Source organism: Drosophila serrata, unplaced genomic scaffold (genome assembly GCF_035046125.1).
Source record: "Drosophila serrata isolate PLE 108 unplaced genomic scaffold, ASM3504612v1 contig_100, whole genome shotgun sequence".
NCBI classification, from domain to species: Eukaryota; Metazoa; Arthropoda; class Insecta; order Diptera; family Drosophilidae; genus Drosophila; species Drosophila serrata.
Window position 1 is genome coordinate 902608 of NW_028256998.1, and position 27605 is coordinate 930212.

At 39.8% G+C, this 27605-nt stretch overlaps 6 protein-coding genes and 1 non-coding gene across 19 annotated transcripts; 4 read left to right on the forward strand and 3 right to left on the reverse strand.

Annotated features, from left to right (window-relative positions):
• Positions 1 to 17: 17 nt before the first annotated feature.
• On the forward strand, positions 18 to 4158 carry LOC110185608 (actin-binding protein IPP). Its single transcript, XM_020954553.2, has 5 exons — positions 18 to 974; positions 1034 to 1225; positions 2142 to 2986; positions 3044 to 3299; positions 3385 to 4158. Exons 1-5 carry the CDS (start codon positions 501 to 503, stop codon positions 3517 to 3519), a joined length of 1902 nt encoding a protein of 633 aa, XP_020810212.2. The 5' UTR covers positions 18 to 500; the 3' UTR covers positions 3520 to 4158.
• On the forward strand, positions 1690 to 1814 carry LOC147644777 (U5 spliceosomal RNA). Its single transcript, XR_015273534.1, has one exon. It is a non-coding gene; the product is annotated as a U5 spliceosomal RNA (small nuclear RNA).
• A 710-nt stretch (positions 4159 to 4868) lies between the features above and the next one.
• On the forward strand, positions 4869 to 8066 carry kek4 (kekkon 4). 5 transcript variants are annotated; one of them, XM_020954758.2, is made up of 3 exons: positions 4869 to 5139; positions 5699 to 7520; positions 7584 to 8066. In XM_020954758.2, the coding sequence occupies exons 2-3, from the start codon at positions 5828 to 5830 to the stop codon at positions 7910 to 7912; spliced, it is 2022 nt and encodes a 673-aa protein (XP_020810417.2). In that variant the 5' UTR covers positions 4869 to 5139; positions 5699 to 5827; the 3' UTR covers positions 7913 to 8066. The 5 variants fall into 5 exon arrangements, with proteins under 5 accessions (XP_020810417.2, XP_086697183.1, XP_086697181.1 ...); XM_086841057.1 differs by having other exon boundaries at positions 5012 to 5139; positions 5937 to 7520; XM_086841055.1 differs by having other exon boundaries at positions 5057 to 5199.
• Positions 8067 to 8277: 211 nt separating this feature from the next.
• Positions 8278 to 10688, reverse strand: msb1l (protein). Its single transcript, XM_020954810.2, has 2 exons — positions 9416 to 10688; positions 8278 to 9362 (listed from the first exon to the last, which is right to left on the reverse strand). The coding sequence occupies exons 1-2, from the start codon at positions 9590 to 9592 to the stop codon at positions 8421 to 8423; spliced, it is 1119 nt and encodes a 372-aa protein (XP_020810469.1). The 5' UTR covers positions 9593 to 10688; the 3' UTR covers positions 8278 to 8420.
• On the forward strand, positions 10662 to 21450 carry spi (spitz). Of its 9 annotated transcripts, none has more exons than XM_086841059.1 (4): positions 16708 to 16820; positions 17062 to 17194; positions 17576 to 17761; positions 20078 to 21450. In XM_086841059.1, exon 4 carries the CDS (start codon positions 20297 to 20299, stop codon positions 21014 to 21016), a length of 720 nt encoding a protein of 239 aa, XP_086697185.1. In that variant the 5' UTR covers positions 16708 to 16820; positions 17062 to 17194; positions 17576 to 17761; positions 20078 to 20296; the 3' UTR covers positions 21017 to 21450. The 9 variants fall into 9 exon arrangements, with proteins under 9 accessions (XP_086697188.1, XP_020810648.2, XP_020810652.2 ...); XM_086841060.1 differs by having other exon boundaries at positions 16711 to 16812; XM_086841062.1 differs by lacking the exons at positions 16708 to 16820; positions 17062 to 17194 and adding an exon at positions 10662 to 10824 and having other exon boundaries at positions 17576 to 18513.
• Positions 21451 to 22047: 597 nt separating this feature from the next.
• Positions 22048 to 23972, reverse strand: LOC110185809 (transmembrane reductase CYB561D2). Its single transcript, XM_020954813.2, has 3 exons — positions 23357 to 23972; positions 23103 to 23295; positions 22048 to 22431 (listed from the first exon to the last, which is right to left on the reverse strand). The coding sequence occupies exons 1-3, from the start codon at positions 23669 to 23671 to the stop codon at positions 22121 to 22123; spliced, it is 819 nt and encodes a 272-aa protein (XP_020810472.2). The 5' UTR covers positions 23672 to 23972; the 3' UTR covers positions 22048 to 22120.
• Positions 23973 to 25320: 1348 nt separating this feature from the next.
• LOC110186071 (uncharacterized) lies at positions 25321 to 26248 on the reverse strand. The gene has a single exon (XM_020955106.2). It carries the CDS (start codon positions 26129 to 26131, stop codon positions 25457 to 25459), a length of 675 nt encoding a protein of 224 aa, XP_020810765.1. The 5' UTR covers positions 26132 to 26248; the 3' UTR covers positions 25321 to 25456.
• Positions 26249 to 27605: the final 1357 nt, after the last annotated feature.

The window sequence follows — 27605 nt, forward strand, 5'->3', positions numbered from 1 at the left end:
TAGAGTTGCCAAACGGCAGATGAGTTAACGGACAAACTGCCATCTCGAAGGGTCGAGCGTTGCCAGATGGCGTGCTGGTCTCATACATACAAGAGTGCATTGAAAAAACAAGAAAAATATGTCCGTTTTTAGCCGTTAAATAAATATGTTCCAACGCTAAGATTAGGTTAATCTGGACGGTGCAATAGACATTGATACCAAGTCGATCTGCTTGCCAAATGTCAACGTATACGTTTTAATGAAAGTCTGTGCTTCGGGTGTGTGCATTTGCTTGTGTGTGCGTGTGTGTGTGTCTCTTCTGATTGAAGAAAAATGAACTGACGAAGAACAACAAAAACAACGGCGCACAAGTTGTAGCTGGGCGAGAAAGGCAGCAATTAAGTTTAATTAAGATATCCAATTGAATGTGAGAAGGCTGAGCTGCTGCTGCTGCCCCAAAAAGTGCATTTATCGACGCAATCCCCAATATATAGGAAGCTGCGACAGCAAAAGTAGACGAAATGCCACCGCTGAAAACCTACCAGATACACCACGAATACAATGCGAATAACTTGCAGTGCAATGGCAATCCCAATCCGAACGCCAATGCAAATGCGAATCCGAATCCCACCAACAGCGATGCCGACTTTTTTAACTCCACGGGATCGGGAGCTGCTGCTGCGGCGGCGGCCACCCAACGCACAAATCTGCCCTCCTACTGCAACGCCCAGTATCCGTTCAAGGTCCTATCCAATCTTAACCAGCTGCGCGAGCAGTCCCGCTTCTGCGACGTGGATATCGTGGCCGGCGGGGCGACACTCAGTGCCCACAGAGCGGTCCTCAGCGCGGCCAGTGCCTACTTTGAGGCAATGTTCCGGCCCGAGCTGGGCTTAAATGAGGTCAAACAGAAGTCGGTGGTGCTGCACACCATCGATGGCGACATACTGCACATTCTGCTGGACTTTATCTACACGGGTCGCTGCGAAATCACGCAGGTAAGTTGCCGAAATCTAAAAGCTAGTGTTTGCGCTTACAGCCCCCTTTATTGTTGCAGTCCAATGTCCAGGAACTGCTCGCCGCTGCCGACATGCTGCAGCTGAACGAGGTGGTTGATGGTTGCTGCGAGTTCCTCTGCCGCGAGCTCCACGCCTCCAATGCATTGGGCATTTTACGCTTCGCGGAGGCGCACAACTGTGAGTCGTTGGCCAAGAGTGCACTGAACTTTGTCCACGCCAATTTTCCAGCGGTGAGTTAGATGCACTTGAAAGGTTTTCTAACGGTGGCTTGTCTAAGATCTCAAATCATAGAGTATTTCAAATTGGACAACTAAAGAATATTTTAAAGCTAGTTAAGAGGGTACGCTCTCATTCTAATGCCCTAAAAGTATGTTATAAAATAATATCGAAGGAGGATTTTTATTTCTATCAGCCCCAAAAAATTTCATAAATATAATTTAAAACTCATTATTGAGAAATTTTAAAAACGATTTAAACTTTGTAAATCTGTAATTGATGCTTATATTTTACAAAGGCTTTTAAATATATATATATTGTTTGTAATAAAGCAAACGAACCCCTATTTTTTTCGGTTCTTCTGGTCCTACAACAACTTATCGCAGGTAGCAAATGAGGAATCAACTTTGTGACCTTACGATTCCCAACTGGTTCAAACCAAACTAGCATGAGGCACGGAGTTTTCGGGGTTGATTATTCACTCTGGTTTCTCTTCAATTGTCGAATAAATCTTTCGCCTTTTACTAAAGATTTCCGTGGAGAGGAACACTCTAATGAGTCTTAACTCAATTTTTTAATGAGCCTGGCGACTTTGTTGCCGGGCCAATAACTAATACATTAGAAAGTAACAGAAAGGGGATATAAACTTAACTAAGTCGATGTATATATATATATACAAATATTCCATTTCTATAACAATAACATTTTATTTTAATTAAGTCGAAAGAAAAGTTAATGTAACAAAGAATTTATTGAAATTTTTTTCGGTCCGTTTTAACAATAATATTCCGTAATTGCGGATTATTATAATGAAAACATGTTAAAAAAAGGATAATGTATTAATAAATAAGACGTAAGGCATATAAACTTGATCAGATATCTATCTTCTTAACTAATATAAACTAAACTCCTATTTTGTGCTCCTCACAGATAACCCTGGAGGATGAGTTCCTGGAAACTCCCCAGACTCTGCTCTCACAGCTCTTGAACTCTGAGCTGCTCCGTGTGGACTCCGAGTCGCAGGTGTTCCAGGCAGCTCTGCGGTGGATCAAGCATGATGTAACGCAGCGTCGGTGCTACGTTTTCGATATTCTCTCCCACGTACGCATGGCGCTGGTGCCGGTGAAGGTGATCGACAAGGCTCTTAAGGACGACTGCCGCGACATGTCCGTGAAGATAGCCCTGCGGTCGATCTGCCGGGACATTGCGTCCAAGCGTGGACAGCTCGTCCCGTTACGGGTCTGCCCCCGGCAGTTGGCCAAGAAGAACATCTATATCATTGGTGGATCCCATAGGGACACGCCACGCACCTGGAATTCGGCCGATTGCATCTTCGAGACGGTGGCCAAGTTCGACATATTCCGACGCGAGTGGACAGAGACAGCTCCGATGGAGGTGGGACGCATTCTGCCCGGCGTATCGGCCCTGAATGGCAAGATTTATGTGGTGGGCGGCGAACGCGGGTCCCAGATTCTGGCCAATGGTGAGGTCTATGATCCGCAGAACGATGTCTGGCAACCGATTGCCCCACTGATTGTGCCCCGCTGCGAATTTGGCCTCTGCACCATGGGTGGCAATCTGTTTGCTGTTGGCGGTTGGATCGGCGATGATATTGGCGGTTCAATGGAGTGCTACGATCCAGAGCAGGACCTCTGGAAATTGATTGGTAGCATGCCGCAGCCTCGGTTCAGTATGGGAGTGGTCAGCTTTGAGGGTCTGATCTACATTGTTGGTGGCTGCACCACAACAACGCGTCATCTGCCGGATCTGATTAGGTATATAGCTTTTTGGTGCAATTAAGTTTTGATATTTACAATTTTCATTTCTTGCAGCTATAATCCCGTGACCAAGGAGTGGACTGAATTGGCCCGCATGCAAACAGCCCGTTGTCAAATGGGCGTGGCCGTCCTTGATCGCTATTTGTATGTGGTGGGCGGCAGCAGTATTAGTCAAGACATTCTCAGCTCCGTGGAGCGTTACAGTTTCGACGAGGACAAGTGGTCCACCGTTTGTGCATTAAACGTGCCACGAGCCATTCCTGCCGTAGCCGCAGCTGATGGGCTTCTTTATGTGGCTGGAGGGGATCAGGTAAGACATCGCAATGCTAAAATTATTGATATATATAGATATTTTACCAACTCTATTCTAATATTTTAACTTTCTCCTCTTCCAGCCTTGCGAAGTCAACTTTTATCGAGCACAAGTGACCATCAATGCTGTCGAATGCTATGATCCTCTATCGGACACCTGGAAAAATTGCCCCGACCTGCCAGTTAGCCGCTCCGAGGCTGGGGCTGTGGTTGTCTAAGAAAAATCTCTCTCGTCGTCTTAAGCATACCCACACAAGTAGGAACACTCTTAAACTTTAGCTCTATGGCATTGTATACGTTACACATCACGAAATCTCTTCCCCTTTTTTCCAAAAAAAAAAAAAACAAAAAACAAAAAACCAAAAACTTGAACGTAGTGGTGGTCTCCACGCCAAAGATAGGAAATCGCGTTGTTACGGTTGATGTTGTTTTGTGGAAGCACATAGCGCAGCTATTAACCAGTCGGTACCCACATGCTAATCTTATTCGTAGATAGCCAGCCACAAGGGATTCACACAGCCTCCAGCCTCAGATTGTTCCGTAGTTGAAGTTGTTGTCCTTTATATAAAAGCGAAACCAAAACACCGAAATCTAAGGATTATCGTAATTGCTGAACAATTGATTTGAATCGATTTTGTTATGTTTTTAAAAAATTCTGTTTGTTTCCATTAATTTATTAAATACGGAATGAAAACGATGCGCGTTACGAACCATGTTTGGAGGCGCCCTTGAGAAGAGCGTATTGTATGGATTTGAATGTACCAAACAAAACCAAATACAAACAATCAAAAATAAACAAACTGTATTAAAAATAGGTGTATTATCGAAATAAATATAGACTTATTAACTAACAACTATATAACCTTTGAATGGATTTTATTACATTTATTGCGGGTACTTTCGCAGTCCGACCAATAAAACTACGAAATTATTTCCTGAGCTTTATCAAAACATTGAAAAAATTCAATTTGTTAGGAAGTTTATGATTATAAATACAACGAAAATAACTGTCACTCCTACAATGCGATTCCATAAGCAAGCCCTGTTAATCATATCAGTCTATCAACAATTTTCTGTTAACGGTTCACTGATTTTAGGGGTTGATGTTAAACCCGTAACAGCTGTTATCTGCTTTTAAGAATTTCTGTTTAAAATGAAATATATTTAATTTAAATTTAAACAAGTTATAGAATATAAATATAAAAATATAAAATATGTTTTTTTATAATTAACTCTGTTTACTTCTTAGTATTCAAATATCTTTATAAAAAAACAAAATACAAATATTCACTTGTTATATTGGTTTTTTAGGTTCTTCAATTGACAACAGCTGATAAAACATAGCAGCACATTCAACAGGCGCTAATTAGAAATGCATTTTTTAACCATTCAGGACTTTAATTTTTAAGGCAACACCTTAAAGGTCTTAAATATAAATATGTAAGTCATAAATATAAATATTTAAAATTTTAATACTGTTATTTTAAATATTAAACATACTGACAGGGCATAAGAGACATGGTTTTCTAGGTTCTAATTATAAGCAATATTTAGCATAAATATACCTATACAACATTTAATTTTGACTGTTAAGGAGGTCTTAATCTCTGATTAACTAACATTTAATGCTTTCAGGTGTTATCACAACAGATTCGACAAACCGTAGGTGATGGACGCCCTATCCCTATATGACATGCGCTGATGGAGGCTCTCTGTTATACCAAAATGCACTGTCTAGTCAATGAATGTATTCCCAGAGAGGTCTGTGGAAAAGTTCGCTGCAGTTGCAGTTGGCAGCACCAAAACATAGAAAATTTATAAATTTTGTCAATACATAGGTAAGCCAACAAAGTGCATCCACGGTCAGAGTCACAGTGCGGTTTGTTATTGTCGAAAATGTGCGCTTCAGTTGTTGATATTGGTAAAAAGGGTGTGTGTGAGCGAAAATAAGTCAAGAGCGAAGGCCTGGCTAAAACAAACGAAATGGCAATACCACTAAATTGTGCAAATAGAACAAGGGCAAATTATTTTGAAATTTATAAACCAGAAACAAGTTTTATTCAGAAAACCTATGGTGGTGCTAGATACCATTGCATTTTTAAAAACATTTTCCACTTTTTGGCGGCTGCACACTTTTGATACTTACACAGAAAAAATTGTATTGTGACCTACAAGTGGAAATTGGTTCAAATTTGGTTAAAATACTACTTGCTATTAAACAATATATAAACCTACAGGACTTTAAGTCTGATTGGTAGCGAAGTTTATTGTATATAAAAATAATTTGTAAAGAGAAGTAAACTTTCATCGCCAACGACTAAGAGACCAGTACTTCCTTTTTGTGTCTCAAAAAAAAATTATCAAAAATAATATCTTTTTCTTTTGTATATGTAATAGAATGGATTCCGCCAATTTTGACAATTTAAAGGACTCTATAAGCTCAGCCACTTTAAGGAGCGAAAAAATAATGAAAATAACTTTAATATGCAAAGAACAATAATTCAAACTTGATGTTTTTAATAATCAATGGCTATCCAAAGTGTATTTGGCCAGAGCAAACACAGCCTTGATCCAGGCAGTAATTTTAATAACTATATATTAAAATGCATATTTGTGGGACTACTGTTCCTGCTAGATTCCACCAGCGGAGACTGGCTAATGGATTGTGGCAACTGTCACTGTAAATGGAACTCTGGCAAGAAGACGGCCGACTGCCGGAATTTAAGCCTCGGTGGTGTGCCCGAGAATCTAAGTCCGGAGGTTCAGGTACTGGACTTGTCGCATAACCGCATCCTTTACTTGGAGGAGCATGCATTTTCCACCAATCACCTGCAGAATCTTCACAAGCTCATCATACGCAACGGAACGTTGAAGCACATCAATAAGCTGAGTTTCAGCCAACTGCAGATACTAATTGAGCTTGATTTGTCGAATAACTTCCTCAAGGACTTACTGCCCAATGTGTTTGATGCCTTGTCCAAGGTTCGAGCTATATTGCTCAATGGCAACCTCTTGCAAACCCTTCGCCGGGATGTCTTCCACAACCTCAAGTACCTACACAAGATAGAAATCATGCACAATCGCCTTAAAAGCATAGATTCCCAGGCGTTTGTGGGCGTTCCTCTTCTATCCCAGATCTACTTGGACAATAATGAGCTTAAGATACTCAAAACGGAGAGTTTTCGGAGCTTAAATAAACTCAATACCTTGTCGTTGGTGGAGAATCCGTGGAATTGCACTTGTGACCTCCAATTGTTCCGTAACTTTGTTATAAACATGAATCTGTATACCCCACCCACAGCGTGTCATTATCCACTGCAGCTGCGTGGAATGCTGTGGATCGAGGATCAGCCAGAGGCCTTTGCCTGCAAGCCAAAGATCGTGTATCCCGGTCTGGGTACCTCCATCAACACATCCAAGGCAAATGTGACGCTTATATGTCGGGTGCTCGGAACTCCCAACACAGTCATTGCATGGGACTTCAATAAGCAACTTTACGAATCTCACTCGATGTCGGCGAAAAGTCTTCGACAGCAAAGGATTCATATTGAAATATTGCGGGAGCAAAAGGCGAAGGATCAGCAATTTGGCCACGATATCTTTGTGTCACGTCTCACAATCCTGGATGCCAAGAAGAGTGATGAGGGAGTCTATACATGTTTGGCTGAGAATCCCGGAGGTAAAGATGCTGCTCATATAAACCTCGTAGTCCAAAAGACACCACAGCGGAGCTCCCTTCTCAGCACTGATCTCTTTGCCATCATAAGCCTTATAGCTCTTGGGTTCCTGAGCATCTCGATCCTCCTGTCCATGATAACCTACTTCACATACAAGCGCTTCAAAAAACTTCATGATAATGGACATCACACGCACTTGCCACCACCCATAGGTGTTGCTCTGCAGCCACATTCCGGCGATGGAGCTGGAGGCGGAGTCAGTGCCGTAAGCGTGGGAGTTGTCCAGGATAGAAAGGTTATGTTGGATCCATCGAACTCCACTGATCCTGCAAAGGGTAAAAATTATATTTTATTTAAATCAACAAATGGAATTGTCACCGAATTAAACCTTGATGCTCGAAGTAACTATGAGGGCGTGCTATTAAATAGCAATTATTTGGAATATCTTGGTAATCAGGTCGGTGGTAGCAGGCCAAGTCCTAGTCTCTCCAAGGATCAAGAATGCGGTGCCACTCTCAATAGCAATGAGGGCAAACTTAATGGTATGTATAAACAATAATTAAATTAGCTATATTTTATATCTATATATATATATATACTTGCAGATAAGCTCCATCCCAGATCCCCAGCTATTTGTTTTAATACCAATAATGCACCAACTCTGCCTTCTACCACCAGCACCAAGATTAAAAGAGAAATCAAAGAATTTCAACCAGACTTGTTGCCCTCAAATGAATCGTCTGTTTTGATGGCCAATAAAAGTGATGAAGATCCAAAGCAATCTATGGATAATCCTCGTCGCAAGTACAATAGCAATGTGCAAAAGTACCTAAGGGAGAAGTACGGCAGTGCTCGACTGACGGCTGTAAGCAAAGTAAGAAAGGACAACGGAAATAGACAGGAACCGCAGGAAACTTCCAACACTTCGATATAGTCTGTACCTGGATTCAGCCCTTTCGAAAACGAATCAAAAGAATCATCCCACTCCTTGAAATATAGTACCAGATGTAGATAGATATGGAACCTCGCCTTATTTCTTTTAGTATTTTATGTAATTTTAAGAATATATAAAGGAATAAATATATAAATGTGTTTTGTATATAAAGCTTCTAGTGTTTAGGTAAGAATTAAAAAAATACCTGTACCTCAGAAGACCAGGGAAGAGTGCAGTGCAGTGGCATTCATCGTCCAATATAAATAAATACGGCAGTACAGTAAGATTAAACAAGTTGAAGCTTCTTCTGAAAATTTTTAAAGGACGAAAACGAAGGACCCGCATAGACACAAGTCTATAGATAATCCATTTACGAATAAAATGTTGTATTTAACATATAAAATGTAAGAATGAATAATGTGAAAATGAATGAATGATTTGGTATGCTATATGTGTAGGTGGGCTAGAAAGGCATTTGGAGCTACTAAATTAGGTTAGTAAATGGCCGCTAATAGTTGCAGCGTTCCGCCAAATTCAGCTGATCGTCGAGGCTATGCAGCGGCAACGGCGTCTTCTGCAGTTCCTTTTCCGTCGAACGAGAACGAAGGTGAGCCCGATTCTTGACACAGCTGAGTGGTGTTCGCTTTTGGGTGTTTAGCGGCGTTGTATTTGAAGTCGGTGTGCGAACACCGCCCCTTGACGGAGACTCTTCCTCCTGGTCGACGTAGATCTTGGGCTTGCTGGCCCTTGCCGGCTTACGTGGTGGCACCCGTCGCTTGTGGCCCAACCGGACGCGCTCCAAATGCTTGTTGGCCGGCATCGCTGTCGAAGGATCTACACTAGACTCTGCCGCAGAGTCAGCAAACGAGGCCATGCTGCTGCCGCCAGCACTTAAATTGAGTGTAAGTGTCTCTAGGATTTGTTCCAGCATCTGAGCCTCCCGCGCCTCTTCGTCCTCGTCGTCGCAGAACATTATAGGCGTACGATCAACGCCTACGCTGGGAGAACGTGGATCAAAGTGCACCTGCGATGACGGCGGCGGCGGAGGAGGTGTCTGCTGCAGCTGAGCGTCGCAAGGCATGGTCTCCTCTTCGTCGTACGTCAGTGAGACGATCTCCAAAGAGCTGTTATTGTGGGTGCTCGGCGGCGTACCAAAGCTGTCACAGCTCTCATCCGCTTGAGGTGGCGCATATACTTGTGGAGGCGTAGCGATTTCCGCGCGAGTTGTCGGTGCTCTAGTGTCCACAAAGAGGTCAGCGAAGGTGTCGTCCAGGTTTAATGAACGCACCTCATCCAGCACTAGGGGCGTGCGATTCAACTGCGGCGAGCGAGGATCGCTAAGGGAGAAGCCCTTCAGCAAGCGCTTGCGCAGCTGCGAGAAGGGATTTTCGCTGGTGGCCTGCTGCACCATTTCAGACTCAAACGGCATCTGCGGCTCGGGCTGCAAAAACTACAGAGAAACTGTGGTTAGCTCCCCAACAGCCGTACCAGCGCACAACTTACGTTCAAAGGCGTGCGACATCCGTTCGGAGAGCGGGGATCTAGCAGAGCGTTGTTCTGCTCACGAATCGGGGTGGTCATTTCCACATTCTCGGGCCTCTGGCTGGCCAGGCGCAATTTCCTGAGTGTCGGTGTATCTGGCAGGTACTCGCCCTCTATTTTCGATGCCTTGGCTCCCATTTTTAATTGTTTTCCGCTTTATCTAGCGACTTTTCACAGACTATTTTGGGGTGAAAAATGCTCGTTGCCGCGCGTTTGTTTTGAAATGGCGTCGCACGGAGTTGCCAAACTGTTTTGAACAAAAAATCTTGCTAACTTTTATCAACATGTAGCTCTGGGCATACTACTGAAAAACATATATTGCTGCTATCGATATTTTCGGAGTAAAATCGATTTGATCCAATATTTAAGAAAAAAAAAAAAAAACGTATTCTTATATACTGGGTGTATTATTAAAAAATAAAAAAGCGTCGAATACTTTTGAGTGAGCATATCATGTTGAATTTTATACCCTTGCAGGATATTATAATTTTAGTAAGCAGTTTGTAATGCAGTGAAGAAGGCATTTCCAATCCTATAAGGTATATATATTCTTGATCAGCATGAACAGCCCTATAGATCTAGCTAAGTCCGTGAGTCCGTCAGTATGTCCGTTTCTACGCAATCTTCTATATATTCTCACTCATCAATAGAAACAATTGGAAAAAAATATAACTTATCCAGTTTTCGATATATTTTCATCTAATTTGAGGAGATACAGGTATTTTGTGTTATTCTGGAATTTATATTTTAATTGTATGAAAATCGGCCTACCGTGCATATCATATTGCTGTCATAGTTTAATGTAATGGAAAATGCAAGGGTCTTAACGTAAAACTCTCAATGCTTGCTTCCTTTTTTATTATAACTAGTTTCTGCTGTAAGAACATAAATTTTCTTGTCTTTATTTTGCTGTATTAGTGAAATATTAACAATACATTTAAAAGCTTATCCTTGTTCGGGAAAAGAGCGTTTTAAAAGTGGTAGTGCAGTTTTCTTCAATGCCTATAAGGGAAAGGCGTTGCGCAAACGAAGTCAAAGTTAAACTAGCGCATCTGAGGTCATAATTATGATTTTAATATTTGCACTTTTCTTGTTTAATAAAATCATCTCTATTCATATACTATAACGTACAGGCTCCAAGTGTCGATAGCTGTTAGCAGAAAAATCACCGTTGAATATTTTTCGAAAACACCGATGCTATCGATATGAACACTCGATTCCAAGTGCCCCAAGAGATATCGGCTACTCGATTTTAAAAGCCGTAAATTATCGACCACGAGAGATTTTAAGAGTCGAATGTGTTTTTTTTTTCTGAAATTAAAATGTCAAAATCCGGCCAAAATAGTGTACCGGAAGAAGCTTAACCCAAAGTAAGTGTAAGAGGAACGAGAAAAATCTGCGAAAACGGAAAAAGTGAAACTCTATTGTGCGTTTAAGTGAGAGAAGATAAAATTAGTCGCTGTGTACTTTAGTAGTAAATGAAAGTTTAAAAAATAAAAGGAAAACTAAAGCCACAAGGTGAAGCTTTACACCAAAAATGTTGGTTTTACGGGTTTTACGCAGTAGTTGTATTTGATATCTAAATGTGTGTGCATGTATGTGTGGGCGCCGCAAGCAGCATGTGTATGTGTCTTTTTTTAATATGGCCGTCTCCTTTCCACATACAGTTGCGCCTCGTCTGTGCCGACATTTTTGTTTATTATAAAGGCGGAGAGTTGCGAATTAAACGGGAAAATTGTTTTGTGGACTTGCATTGATTTTGCGTGGGCTCCGCGATGCATTCGGGGCCACCTTAATGTAGGTTAGTGCGCTAAAATGCGCTTTATGTTTGCTCTATTGTTTTATTTGCCAATTGTAGCGCAAAAAGTAAACAAATTGTATACACACACTACCTCTAGAGCGCATGTCGTGTAGACTTTCTCTCTTGCTCCGAATCGCGAGTGCGGCATGCGCTCTGTGTATGTATCTGTGTGTATAGGTGTGACTGAAAACAACAAAATTTCATTCATTGCTCATTTCCGAGAACCAACTACACACGCTGCTCGCTGCGTCGTCGCCATCTGCAATCACGCCTCTGTGTGCGTATACATATTAAGCATATGCGGATGCAAGCACCCGCAGCAATTGTGCAACATGTTTATAGTTTCCACAGCAGCTGCCCTGGCTGGGCGACTGGGCGTGGCATACGCGAGGTCAGGTGCAAGTATCTCCCTGCCCTCCTTACTCCTTACTCCTCCCCCCACCAACGTGATTAGTAACCGTGCCAAGTCCCGTAACTTCTGTGTAATGCTTCTTCTTGCCCACTTCCAGTCGCATTCCAGAGTTCAACATTCTGGACGTTCTCGGCGTTTGATTGCCGTCGTTGGCCGCGTTTTTTACACATTCCACGGGCAGTCTTGACACTCTCACACAGACGCACGGCAACCAAACACTTGTGTAAAGCTTTCGCATACTATTGATTTAAATCAACTTGCGGGGCTCCCGCTCTCTGTCGCTCTCTCATATGCTCATTTGTCAATTAAGCACCGCGTCCGTTTGTCGGCACATAACCAATTTACAGTCGAGTGTGTGTGCGGGCTGCTGCATCCGTGTGGGTAAATTCCATTTCCTGTTTATAATATTGCGGCACACCCGCCCGCCATCCTCTATCTAGCCCCTTTGCATGGCGTCTTTCTTTTTACATCCATCGAGCGAACAACTTGCCTGTCTGCCGAGCGGAGACTCGAACCTCAGCCCGTTCTTTCCTCCTATCTCCTTTCCTCGGTGGCACCTCTTTTCACCAGACTTTTGTGACTACACAGACGCTGCACAGTGGTTTAACCTGTTTGAACATTTTTCTAAACAAAAAAATAGTTTTTTAAATTTAATATTATTTATTGAGCATTTCTAAAGTACGTTAAGAAATGCTAAAACTGTGTAGAACTGTTTGATAGTGAGGTTATCAACCGTAAACCAGGGTCAACATAACAAATCATTTACAATTTCCGGCTGCTTTCGCTCTTATCTTCCGATCGCGAGCATCCACGAATTTCGGTTTCACTTTTTGCAACCACTGTGCCGTCGGGCTTCTGACCGCTGCTTAGAAACGACGCGGAATTGGAACACAAATACCACGCTCTCCACTCTCATTCCCAATTCCCAGCCTGATCCGGCTGTCACTGATGTTGTTGTTGTTGTCGTCGGTAGCGGCAGCGGTGAGTTGAGTAGTACAGTACGTGCCACTTCCTTTACATTCAGAAAAATAAAAATTGCTCACACACACACATTCATACAGGCACAGGCACATCTAAAGCATACATAAAGACAAACAGACAGTGTATACTTTAGGAATGGGGGATGGCCGAGGTTGGGGAGCCGGTGGTGGAGGTGCGACGGTTTGCTTGGCGTCTGCGCCCTGTGCTGAGTTGTTGCTTTTATGCTGCTTGTGGCCTTACGTATTGTTCTTGTACAGTTGCAAAGATACTCACTCACCGTTCACACACGCACGCATACGAACAAATCTAGTCAAAACATTGAAAACGAGTTTGATGATTCGCCTGATGTGGCAACACTGGGAGTGCACATCCCCCCGCCAGCGCCACAGACGCGGATTCCACCAATAGCCTGCTTATTAGAAGAAAATACCGCCGCTCGTTGTTGTTGATTTTACGTAAGAAGGCCGTCGAACTTAGCATAGAAATGACCGAGGGAGAGAGAGCGAGAGAGACTACACTACGCAAGTGAAATGCTCGGAGAGAGAGAGCGTCTGAGTGTGTGCGTCTAATGATTACCGTTACAATTTGCATGTTGTCTAGTCAGACGTCTCGCGACCCAGACTGAGCGACCCAGCAGCAATTGGTAAAAATTCTTTGGCATGACCTTTTATCGTCACTGGACACGATGTGTGTGTGTTGTGCCTTGAAATAATTGTGTCCGTATAAAAGATAGGCCTAAATGAGCTTTTTTATTTATTGATTTTTTTAAAAGAAGTTCTTTTGAATTGATTCTCCAAGGGAGACGCTTATGACATGGGCTCACAGTGGCGGTAAAGATTTTATGTACCTTCTTTTACAAACACACTTTTATCAATATTCTTTAGCCCAGTTAATGTTTCTTGTCCGTTTATAATAATTTAACGTTTCTCTAATTCTAAAAATAAAACCTCGAAATAAATATTTAGGGAAATTATTTAAAGAATCATGAATCTTTACGAACTTATATAAAATATAAGCTTGTTATCATGGTAAGAACACAACAAAAATTAAATTAAATATTACATTTTCGGTATTATACAAATGTTTATATTATATTATATTTTTCATTAAAATTCGAAAAGTCGTATGCATTTTTGAATTAATGTTCGTATAAGCTTAATGCGAAACTGGGAACCAGTTTAGTTTTTGTCCATTTAATATTTAAAGATTCAAGAGGACGATGTGTAAGATTTTCAATGCAATTTTTGTTTATAACAATTTTCTTATATTTCGAAATATTGTACCACTTTTTAAAGTATTAAAATTATAAAATACCGAGGTAAATATTTAAACATCTCTTAAGAACAATAAGTACATTGCTAATTTTCCGACCTCTGGTGTACACTTGCCAGCCCCAAGTTGCATGCCATGCTATTCTGTGTCGGTTCTGTGGTTCAATGTCCTAACCGCACACAACAAGTGCAACAATTGTAGCATCAAAAACAGCAACAGAACAACACCGCAAAAAGGGGAAGAAGTTGGCGAAGAAGCGGAGAACTGGATAGGGTAATGCAATGCAATGCACAAGTGCAAAAGCGTAGCGACAAAGATGGCAACGGAATGGGGGCAGTCCTAGGGCAATCCATTAACATTTCGCCCATCCCCGTGACCGCTGTGTTCCTGTGTGGTGTACAGTTGTTCTTGTTGTACAGTTGAACCTGTGACGTCCGAGTGTTAAATGCAAACTAAGTCGATTGAATTGGTAAATCTCTCCTTAATCAAAAAACATTTGTGATGCGCTCTAACCCAGAAATTGTTGTGCCAGGTTGCTGCTGTTGCGCTGTGTCGTTTGTGACGTCAAGTCAGCGTGAAACAGTGTCGACGTCCCACTTTACAGACGGACCGCACCACCGGAAACGAGTAGTTGTAGCATTTTTATACATGCAGGCGAACTTCCGTAACTAAAAGTGTCATGTGCCAGCAAAGATTAAGCTTATTTGCTTGCAGATTAATTTTTAAATTAAATATGATTTAAAAAAAATTGTGTTTTATGTAAGTTATTTTTTAATACCATTGTTAACCTGTTCGATTATTGTTGAGACTCTTACAATAGGGGGGATACTTTACTGGCTTCTCTAAAACAATGTAGCATAATCTCTTTACCCCAGAAACCGAGACCGTTAACTTACTTGTATGAACATCTACAATAACAGTTTTTTTTTAATGCATTTTTATTATTATAAATATTCACTACTTTGTAAAATAAAGGTGAACTGAAAATGCAACTGTTTTAAATTAAGACCAATATCGAACGGGTCTGGCAACTTTGCCATTTAGTCATTCTTTGCTGGTGGTTTTTATTTTTGGCGCGCTTCCCGAGCGAGCGGCAAAAGGCAATAAAGAAATTTCCCGAATGGAATGGAATGTTGTTTACGTGCGCGCCTGCGCATCGTCAACCTTCGGCTAGTTCCATGAAATCTGCAGCTTTGTCGCCTGAACTCGTCTGGACTCCATCCTGTTCGTCCCGTTTGGCCGGCTACCTGCCCCTCCCTCGTTCCCCTCGTGCCACGCCCCTGTCCTAGTGGTTCCTACCGCCGCCCTACGTCGCTTCTTGTTTGTGTGCTTTCGCTCCGCCAAACTCGAAACTTGGCGGCGGCGTCGTCGTCGGCGGCGTGTCAATAACATGTTGAATCGTGCGAAATCTTCTGGCAGCACCAAAACAAAAACAAAACTATACACAGGACAAGAGCTCTCCATAGCCCGCCGCATTGTTATTGTGCCGCATTTTTCCCTCCATGTTGAGCGACTGGATTTCTGAGAGACATGCTGAGCGAGAGAGCAAGACCACTCTTGCAAGTTGCAACTCTTTCAACTTTGGCGAATTCCGATTAGCAGTTCGAGAGTGAGTGAGAGAGCGGCACTCTGCTTTCTCCCGAAACCACCCTGTTGCGGAGAACATGTTCCCAATTTTTTTCCAGCGTACGACGCACAGTAGAGCCTTTTATCATTTTATGTTGCAAAAATCATCTTTTGAACCAAATACATAGTTAATCGTAAATCAAATAATTTAAACGGAATTTGGCAGGTAATTGTTGTACAATTTGCCACGCCCACTTATTCGCTATTTTATATAGTATTAAAGTGAAAAATATACTTTTCTTAAACAAAACGGGGTTTTAAAATAGTTTTTTATTTCATTTTTTGCTTTATTTGTATTTATTTGCTTAAATAAAAACAAATTAGAACCGAAAAAAATATATACATACATACATATAACAAACATTATTTTTTAGTTAGATTTTTATACCCTTGCAGGGTATTATAATTTCAGTCAAAAGTTTGCAACACAGTTTTAAAAAAAAAAATTATAGCATTTTAGTTAACAGAATTTAATCAAATTTAAGATATATCAATTTTTTATTATTCAACAATTTTGTGTTAAATTTTTTGAAAATCGAACTACTATATCATATAGCTCCCATAGGAACGAAATAGAAATTAATAAAATTAAAAATTATAACTCTTGCACTTTTCAAAAGATTTTCAGATTTTAAAAATTTGAGATTTAGCCTTTTTATTATATTCTACAATTTTAATTGTAGATTTAGCTATTCTGGACTATAATCATTAGATTTTATTTATTTTTGCGAATTAACATGCCCAGAGATATACCACATACACATACACATACACATACCACATCAACAGATTCTTAGTATGAACACTGTACAAGTCCAAACCAAACAGCCGTTTTTAGTTTGGATAACACTCGATAAATGGATCTATATTTTAAAGTGAAAGCCTTGAAGATAGGTAATAAAATTTTTATGTGATATGAATGTCGACTAACTTAAATTTTTTTTATTTGGCTAAAAACTAACTACTTTTAACTTTAAATGCTCATATCTTCTTCAAAAAAATCCTACAATTATTTTGGTTATATTCGTAATACTTGGAAAATTTTCTGTTGGAACAATTTCGCGACTGATTTTTTTTTACTTTTTTCAACGGTTTTTAGTATAGAGGCGCCACTGTGCGACGGATCGAAATAGTTCGCTCATCGCGTTTATTTTCCGTCGCGCTCAGAGAGTATTTGTCTCTCTCGCGGTGCGGTTGTGTTTTTAATGTGCGCGGCAAATTTTGTCGGCGTTTTGCACTGATGTCCAAATTTAGTGCAAACAATTGGTAATTTGGTCAGTCGAACTAAAATAGCTGTGTTGTGATGAAAAATTAATACAAATGTGTCGTTTTGCCAGTGGCCAAAAAGGAGTGTTTAACTGCCTACACGCGTTCTTTTTCCATTCCCCCATTTTTCGTGTGCCTGTGTGTGTGTGATGTGAACTTTTTGGGCTGCGGTCTTATTTTATTGATTCGCTCATAACGCCGCATAAAGTATTTCCTGCTAAATATATATTTTAAACAAAATATTTGTAGTTTGCCGCTGAGTTTCCGTACATTGTCTTGTTTGTGGCTTGTGCAAAATTCTTAGAATTCTTGACAACATTCCCGCGCACACAAATGTACCAAGTGATGCACACATATACACATCGACGCGACGGAAAAAAAGGTATCCCCTTCTCACCGTTTCATGCAGAAGTGCGAGAGAGAGAGGGAGAGCGTTTGGGTGTGTGTGTGGAGAGTGTGAAAGCGAGCGAGCACTTAAACTCTCATGTATACGAAACACACCTCAAATGGTTGAAGTCTCGGCTAAATGTGCCTTTATATTACTCTCACGCCTTTTTTTCGGTCGGCCTCTCTGTCGCGGAACTTGTAGGACTTGTTTTTTTGCGCTTTTTGCAAATGCGAAACATAAAAACCGGTACATTTTTGAAAATGCAAGCCGAAGAGATGGAGAGAGCGAGAGCGTTGAGTTGTTAGCATAAACTGTTTCTCCTGTGTTGGAATTTTACTTTAACCATATTTTTCACACACTTTGCTTTTCTTACAGTTTTCTAAACACACACATACACACACGAAAAGAGCCAACGAACTCGTGCAGCGACGCCCAAGAATGAAACAGAGCAAAGCAACATGAAAAATACAACAACGACGAGCTCGCCAAAGAAATTGTAAACGAAGAAGAAGCAGAGGCGCAAAGCCACTACAGTATTTTATTAGCGGGTGTTGTTGTCATGTATGTATGCACACTTTTTTGATGTTCATATAAATGTAGTTGGTCTTAGTGTTGTTGGTATAATTATTGTGATGCTTGTATCCTGTTATGTTTGTTGTTGGTTGCACAACCATTGAAACCTTTTTTAGTCGTTGAATTTTCTTCGATTTATTTTCGCAAAAATGTAGAAACGGTGAAGAAGTGCCTCCGATTGATCTTGACCTACACGCCGACAAGTTCAGCGCAGTTTATATGGTTATTCAACTTATTTTTTCATTTCGCGCATTTCTTCTCCCTTTCACACATAAGCACACATCACATGTCTGTATATATTTACATATGTACATAAGAGCGACAGAGTGGTGGCGGATTTAATTTTTATAACGGAAATTTTAATAAGCTGCTGCAGCCTTCGAATGGGTGAGCGAGAGGCAAGAAGTACATCAATTGTTAACTGTAAAAGCATTCCCCCACACCCATGCATTCTAAGTAACTGTTTTTGCGCTCTCTCTTTCTCTCTCTTATTTACTCCGATCCTCCAGTTTGTCACTGCTCCGCCTTATCGCATATAATGCCAAAGATTCAAAAACAAATTTTTGCGACAAATTGTTAATGCCTGGCGCCAAAGCGATGTTTACCTTTTTTCAATTTATTTATTTGTAGTTGTTGGGAGCAATGCCATTTGTTGTGGCATTTCTACTTCACAGCGTTGTCCGCTGACATGCAAAAGCTTGCCCTTCCAGAGGGAGCATACAATATAACAGATCTTTTAGGTATATTTGCAACATTTGTTCGTTCATCTTTTCTCATTTTTTTAAATTAGATTTATGAAAATTAAATTAACAAAACTATTTTGTTATGATTATTAACCAAATGTAAAGAAAAATAATTTATTTTGTCACATTGCATGAATTATTTGTGCCATATTGCAAGGGTACAAAAAACTCAGTGTAGCGAAATTTAAATATTTCCCGTTGTTATGTATTATTGGAATGTGATTGCCGGCCTATCTGTCGCGTAGAAATGTACGAAAAATAGCTTCATTCATTCGCACTGTCACCGCCGCCACCATTCATGTCAACTCGAACTCATGTGTTTGTGTATATTATCGTGAGGCTCTCGCATCATCATCATCATCAGAGCATTATGGTCGTTGTCATGATCACCATTATCATCATCGTGTTGTAATTGTTCTCGCCGTCTCGTCGCTTTTTTTGTTATTGTTATATTTATGTATATTTATTTACTGTGTCGCGGTTGCGAAAAAAATGCCCGTGGCCGTGAGAACGTAGAAAAACACTTAATTCGAAACAGAGTCTCGTCGAAGAAGATTGGGCAGCTTCATCAGTCAAAACGCAGGAGAATTGTGTCCTTCTTCAAAGTGGTTGTGAAATGTTTGCCTTTTTATGCCTTTTCATATCACAGCCAGCTTTGAGGAGCGACGCGATGCTCAAGACAACGAACGCAACCAACGAAATCGTAAGCTTATACAAAAATCTAATTTTATTTTTTAAAACGAAATTAAATTGATAAATCAAAGTGCAAATAAACTAAAAAGAGACCGAAAATAATTTATTTTACATCATTACATGACACATTAATATCCAAATTATAAAAATTCTTAAACTCCCGCAGTCAACATGTTATCCTTAATCCTTAACAATCAAAATCTATATGAAAATTGGCGCATTCATGCTGGGCTCTCAAAGTGGTTGTGAAATGCATTACCGCTTTGCCGGCATATCACAGCCAGCTTTGATGAGCTTAGCGTAATGTATCGTACATCAATCATAAGACATCATTCAAACAACATATTTGTCATTTGTACATGAGAGCCAGCCCCTCAAAATTTGCTATGGAATACAATTGAGATGGAAATTCACATGTTATAATTGGAAGTGAAAAGGTTTTTGGAGCTGGAATTGTTTCGGAGCACCATTAATATCGAATATCATACGATGTTGCTTATCTAAGCCTCATCAAGTGGTTGTGATATGGATACCCAACGCATATCACAGCCAGCTTTGATGAGCTAGGATAATCAACGGGAAACAACATAAATTGAGAATTCGAAAATAAAGAGAAAAAAGTGAATTGGTTTGGAAACTAAAAAAAAAAGATTAAAACAACTAAAATCCCCATGTAACATAATGGTTCATATATAGTACATACATGACAATTTAAAACACATTTATTTATTATACTTATACGTACCTGTATATTTATGATTTTATGCAGTTTTGGTTTTTTATTTCCTTTTGTTAAGTACACAGTTATAGAGTTATCGGCGGATATAGTGCTTAACATGTCACTAATGCAGTTTTATCTTTCTCACAGATACAACACATCCTTCCTAGCTCCACGTTTACGTTCCACACAAGCAGCAATTCCAAAGAGATCTTGACGACGCCTTCGGAGCGGGCCACAACGAATATTTTTAAATTAATTAATTTTTTTTGTGATAGTCAATAGTTTGTAAGCTTTTAAAAATAACCAAAAGATTGCAACCAAAAAAGGAGAAATCCAAAAAGAAGAAACAGCTACCAATTTACACGAATGCATTCCAAAATGGTTGGAGGAAAAATGCTAACTGCCGCCCTACTGCTGGTCATCGGATGTCTGGAATATCCGGTGTACCTAGAGGCCTGCTCCAGCCGCACAGTGCCCAAGCCGCGACCCTCGATCTCTTCCTCATCCATGTCTGGAACTGCTTTGCCGCCCACTCAGGCTCCGGTCACCAGCACTACAATGCGCACCACGACAACCACAACCACGCCCCGGCCCAATATCACATTCCCAACGTACAAATGCCCGGAGACCTTTGATGCGTGGTACTGTTTGAACGATGCCCACTGCTTTGCCGTAAAGATTGCCGATCTGCCGGTCTATAGCTGTGAGTGCGCCACCGGATTTATGGGCCAGAGGTGCGAGTATAAGGAGATTGACAACACCTACCTGCCCAAGCGGCCGCGTCCAATGCTGGAGAAGGCTAGCATTGCCAGCGGTGCCATGTGTGCCCTGGTCTTTATGCTATTCGTCTGTCTGGCCTTTTATCTGCGCTTCGAGCAGCGGGCTGCCAAGAAGGCCTACGAGCTGGAGCAGGAAGAAGAGCAGGAGTACGATGTTGATGAGGAGCATTGCGAGTGCTGCCGAAATCAGTGTTGTCCTGGTAGCGATGAGCCACCGCTCATTGCGGAGCAGCGTAAGCTACCCTATCACATGCGGCTGGAGCACGCCCTGGTGTCCTTTGCCATTCGGCGCAGCAATAAGCTGTGAACAAACGATATGGATGGGATTTCCCAGCTATAATATGCCTTGCCACAGCAGAGGAAAACTAAACTGATGCATGCCACGAATTTGTATTATGCTTTTGTCTGTAGTTTTTGTAATTCCAAAATGTGCATTAGTTACTAAGTACATCACTTGAAAACTGACCACTGGTCTCCTGTCCAGAGATTATCTACTTTACCGGAAGTTGGCACACGCATCCAAGAAAAGTGGTTAAATCCAGCCTTTTATTCTCGAATCAAACTATGTATTTTTTGTACACCCTATGCTAGCTACATATTTATTATCGCTAACTGATATATGCGTATTACACACACAAAACACAACGCGAAACACGCGCCAAGTATTATTTATTGCGAGAGAGATTTATGATAAATTATATAAATTTTGCTAAATAAATATAAGAAAATGCACGATGCAAATACATGTGTTATTTATTGTCAAGGAAGGTTTCGCTACGATCAATTTTATAAAAATTGCTAAGGAGGAAGTCTGCAATATCAATCATATAGTTCTCGATGTTCGACACATTGATCTGATATTCATTACTTTGAAGTTGGCAAATAGGAAGTGATGACCTTATCCATCTTTCTTGTTTGCAATATGTTATCTTGATTGTTTTTGGAATATATGATATATTTAATCAGAATAATTCAAATAAGAGGATTTTATTTCAGATATTCCTGACTTTCAAGGCTTAATCTCATTTTTTGTTCATATCATTTTATGTATTATTACTTTTTACTAGAGGACATTTGATAGTCGACTTATTACGATTAAGACCCTTATCAATTGTCAATCAACTGTGAATTCTGTTACTGGGGATTTTTAAACTGAGTCCCAGGTTTGACGACAGACTGACACTCTCGGAATTATAGTGGGGTTTCCCAGTCATTAATGATAGATGACCAAAGCATTTACTATTTTTTTTTATGGGATCCATAAATTAAATGTACTCAAAAATTGTGCGATTAGATTAACACCATTGACCGTGTGCGGAAATGTATAGGTCAGGAAAATTAATTTTAAATGGAGTTACTTCTTATTTACTATATATACAACATTCGAAAATTAAAGTCTGATTTCTCCCAATTAAAACTGATGCGATATATTAACGCATTTCTGATAGAGTGACTTCATGGGTCCATAGCTCGAAAGGACCAACGATGTGAGAGTGAGACACTTCATAAGGATTTGTAGGTCCGTCTCACTGCGGCTCTTGAAGTAGCCCGTCTGGTAGCCATAATACTGGGTCACCAGAGCGATCACGAAGCAGGCAAAACCCAGGAAATTGTGGAATGTCTTGTTAAGCAATGGAGTGATCAGTTTTTTCAAACGCTGCGAAAACAGTGCCGACAATCCAGAGGACATGGACAATATGCAGAGTATAAAGGCGGTCATTCCTGTAAAGTTAATAAAGAATTGATTAAAAAGCTTAGAACATTATTATGGGTTTCTTTAAAGTTTGTATATTTTTAGTTTTGAAAGAATGTTGCAAAGAAAAATATATCATATCATTAGCAACACATTTAGACCTAGTTTATTTTTAAATCAAATGTATCAGAATTATTATACAGCTTGTTGATTTTAGTGCAGAGTATGTCATGACCGGTATACTTGATTTTATAGGTATTACTATTAATTATTCATTTGTCAGGCCTCGAGTTGGGGATCCACATCAGACTGTGTAAATGACAGGGCTACTACAGATGAAAAAACTGACTGAGAAAATATCTGGTAAATGCACTTGACTTATTGCATTCATAAATTAAATGTAAAACCTAAAAGATTCGACATTTAAAATTAAACATCGGGACAACATAAAATCGTAAAAAGAAACTATTGCAAAATGCTTGTATTATGTTTAAAATTGTTAGAAAATTATTTTTATAGAGATCTTGTTTATTTGTATATACCAAATAAAATGATCAAATTTAGTTCGTGTGCTAGCAGTAATTACTTAATTTTTATTGACTAAATAATTAATGGAAGCACACGGTTTAAAATTTTTCCCGAGTGTAATTCCGCAATCATTATTCACTTACAATCTTTCGGTTTTTGTCTCTCTACTTACCCAGCTTTCCGTGAATCGATTGAAGCAAAAATCCCTTCTGTATCATTTTGATAAGGGCACCAGCTGCTCCACAGCCTCCGCCCAGTGTTAGGAGTACCCAATGGATGGTGGTCTTTGTCTGACGTTTGTATCCGTTAGTCAGGACATTGCCACCGTAATGGATCATCACACCCTCGGCCATGAAGAACGAGAACTACGAAGAACAAGGACTTGATTTTCAGTGCCCGATTCGGAGGAGATCCCTAAGTATTTACCCCAATGGTAACCAGCCAGGCATGCAAGCCGGTGCCAGCTAGTCCCGTTCGCAGGGTTAAATACGACATGTAGATGGTGACAAATCCAATGCACATCTGGTTGAGAACATTCAGGAAGTACTCCAATCTCTGCAAACGATCCTGGGCCTCGTGGCCGGTCGACAAGGTGCTGTGAGACATTTTCGAGTAGCGTCGCGGGGATTGAACTAGTACGAATGAGGGCTGTCGATGGGACTCCGTCCGGATGGTGCTGCCGTAGTCAACGGCTCTCTGCGTTCTACTGACGACTGCTTGCTGCTGCTCACTCTCGGACATTGTAGTTTCGGTTTTCGGAACACTAGACTTTTATCAGCGCTTTGGAATAATGTTATTTTCGTGTTAACATTTGTACAATTGGTGGCGACTGATAATACCGCCAGCCTTTTCACAGACAAATTGGCTGAAACTGTTTATTGTAGCTCCAAATACGATGGCAATTAAATGGTAAATGTGTCGACCGATACGCCCATTGAACTTTGTCTGCCCGCCGATGCCTTAAATCATCGTCTGCTTCCGACAAAACTAAAACTAGACTGCCGAGGCATGCAGCATTTGCTTCTAACCACAAGAATGACTTGGCTCTTTAATTTCTATTGATATCGGTTTTCCTCTGGGGAAGCTAATAAAGTGCGAGTGATAGAAAAACACAAACCGCAAATGGGGCCTGCAAAAATGCAAGAATTTTATTTTTGCCTATTAATTTGCGATACCGCGCCAAAGATTAATCTATTTTGCAGTTATCAACACTAAATATAACGACTTTTTTCCGATGCAACAGTGCTGATAAGTTGGCGATTTTGAATTTTTATGAAACACTTATTCCAATAAAATACACCGATATAATTATTTAATTACAAAATACAAGGAATGTTTTGTTTTAAGAATGATAAATAATATAATTTCTTTGTTCATTTTTGTAGTTTTTCAGTATGAATGTAATGATTGTTGTTTTGGTAATAGTACTTTTTTAAGAATTTTTTATTAGGAACAAAAAATATTATAAATTAATTTCCAAGTTACTTTATTCACTTATGTGTTCCCAAATCACATGATCAAAATTGTATTACAAATAATTATTATTTTAATCAAAAACTATTTAGCGGCATCATTTTAATCCGAAGCTTGAAACTCAGTATATGTAACGGTCATATTATTTTGCAAGCAACCGCCAAAAAGTAGGCAATCTTCTGCAAACAGCCATGCATTATGACATTTGTCTTTTTTGATATTAAAATTTTAATCAATAATTTGGAAACATATTAGAAAAGAAAAATTATCATTTAAATTGCAAAACTGTTATACAAAAATTTTATATTTGTATCCTTAAATTTAATAATCACTAAATGCTAAGCCGTCAACCTAATAAAATCCAACACGGGAAAGCTTACCGAAATAGAATTAAAGGTTTTCCAATCTAGAGCCCAAGATCCAATTTAAAATCATGAGTTTAGCTTATTTTCTTGTTTTTTTTTTTCTCTTTATTTTTAATTAATTGTTTTTACTTTTTAAAATTGAAAAACAAATAACCCTTCAAGAATTATTAGTTTTTCTCGGAGCGGCGAGTTTCTTATAGCTCAAACATCTGTATCGCATACCTATAATACAAAAGTCAAAACTAAATATTAAAAAAAAATATGTTGTTAATAAAGAATAATTATACGGTAATTAAATTAAAAAATCATCACTAATCGCTTTAGCACAAAATAATGTACAAAGTGCCTAAAGGTATTTGATTAACTTTGGTAATGTTCGTCTAGATTTCAAGAACATTTATCATAATATTTTATATTAATCAGATATAGTTTAGTGCACTTTTATTTATACTTATGTTCTATTATATATTTTCTGGGCATATTTATTTTCAATAAATAATGGTATAAGCTATAATAAGTAATTTATTTTTATTATAATAGTACCTTATTTTAGTATCCATAGTATGTATTTACATTTATTATTATTTCTAGGCTATTTTTTAATCATTTACAAGGAACATAGCACCGGTTAAGTAGATTTATGAAATTTGATCGATAAATTCTTTTTCTTAGTATCCCGATTAAGTCATTAACTGGCCAAGCTGGAAAACTTCTGGTACAGGGACTTAATAGCACCTATGCTAGTTAGAACCATGGCTACCATTGTGACCACTTGAATGAGGATGACAAAGTCCTGTCCCTGTCCTCGAAAGATCCCTGTTTGCGTGTATCCATAATATTGGGCCATCATGGCCGTCACAAAGGCACCAAAACTAAGGATCACATGGAAGGTCTTATTGATCAGCGGCGGGATACGGCTGCTCAGGGATCTGGCCAAAGCAGCAATCACTCCGCTAAGCAGCGATATAAGGCACAGGACGAAGGCGGCAAATCCCAGCCGGGCATGAACAGTAACACTAATTGTCCAATCATCGCGGATCAACTGGATCAGACAGCCGGCAACTCCCATGCCGCCGCCCAATATCTGGAGCACCACATGGAACACCGTCTTGGATTTGCGGGAGAAGCGTAGCGTAAGCCAGCTGCCATCGTAGAAGCACATCATGCCTTCGGCCATGAGGAAGACGAAGCCAAAGGTCACCAGCCAGGCATGGAGACGGATGCCGGCCAGATCCTGTCGCAGGCAAGTCCAGCTGACAAAAATCGTCACGAAACCGATGCACAGTTGGTTTATCACATACAAAGCCGCCTCGATATGCTGGAACACGGTGGTCGGAGTCGATTTTTCAGCACTCATTGTCATTAATTTCGAAAAATATGCGCGAAAGTACAGATCTCTTAAAGAAAATAAAACGGATTTCTTGACATAGAGTATCCTGGTGAAAGGATTTTTAATTGTTTCAAGTTATTCCCCTAACGATCAACCGTCTTGCATTAGTTATTACAACTAACTACCTTCACCTGTGGCTTTTATTGCCTCCGAGAGATGGCTTGGCAGACTATTTGTATGTTATCGTTTTATCAGGAAAATTAGTGCTTAAGTCATCTAATGCATTCGACTTATGGGATTTGCTCAATGTTATTGAGTGGCCGTTGGCTGGTTGCAACTTCACGTTCGCATTATCGAAAGCCATACGATCAGATCCACTCATACACTCACTCATATTGGGGCTTTTGAGGAGCTGGCAGGCATTGCCTCCTGTCTTATGCGCCCGAGATCACGTTGCCCATTCGATTTCATTCCAAGTCTCTGAGCACTTGGGCTAAATTTAGAGGGGAGGGTGTTATTAATATTAATTAGACTCTTGTGGGTGGAGTATTGGGACACACTTAATATACATGTATTTCACACCCGATCGCAAGTCACCCACGAGTCTTATCAACATGCAAAATCTCACGTACTATGATAAGGGGTAACCGGACATAGTCACACTCGAAACCCCTATATATTTCGCTTTCTCTGGCAATTGTCGTCTGGGCAGACAGCAATCGCTTGATTTCGGCAAACCACCAACACTCTAATAATTCTTAATTGAGCTTCATGTTTGCGGTAAAGATAAGCTGAACACCGAACACTGTTTCTAAATTAAACTCTGTCGAAAAATGTTTACCAATATAAAATGCTGACACCCGTCTTTTCTATCTTGGATTTGGCATTGGTTGCGATTAGATGTATGTATTTATATTAAAAGTGCCTTGCATATTTTTGCATGGATTGATTTATGATAAGCGGGTTCTCTTGAACTTTAAGTGCTTGACAGTTTCACTAAGCTCCAAATCAAGTTGTTAATATATGGGTTACTTTTATTTTCTGAGAACTAAAGATAACCAGTGGTCAAGGTTTCAGATTGGTCATTAGTCATTGCAAATTCATTTGAATTCATGTTTGGGTAGACTAATAATATCTAGGTTTAGTTATGATAAGTATTTAAGTATTGAAACTCAGTATGCAGATTTGTTAGCCCAATAAAAATGTGCGTAGAAAAGCTTTCCGAATTGAATTTAATGCGTGTTTTGCTTTGCTATGATATTTGGAGTAACTTTGAGTTACCCAAATAATTTGAATATATGAATGTGAAGTCATTGTTTATTAGTGTTCAAAGAAAGTAACTGATCATACATACTTACTGGTTATAGATACTTACTGATCATAATTGCTTAGTCGTAATAGGTGCCAACTGGTAATAGATACTTAATGATCATAGTTACTTACTGCTCATAGTTACTTAATGCTCATAGTTAATTATTGGTTATAGTTAAGTACTGGTCATAGTTCC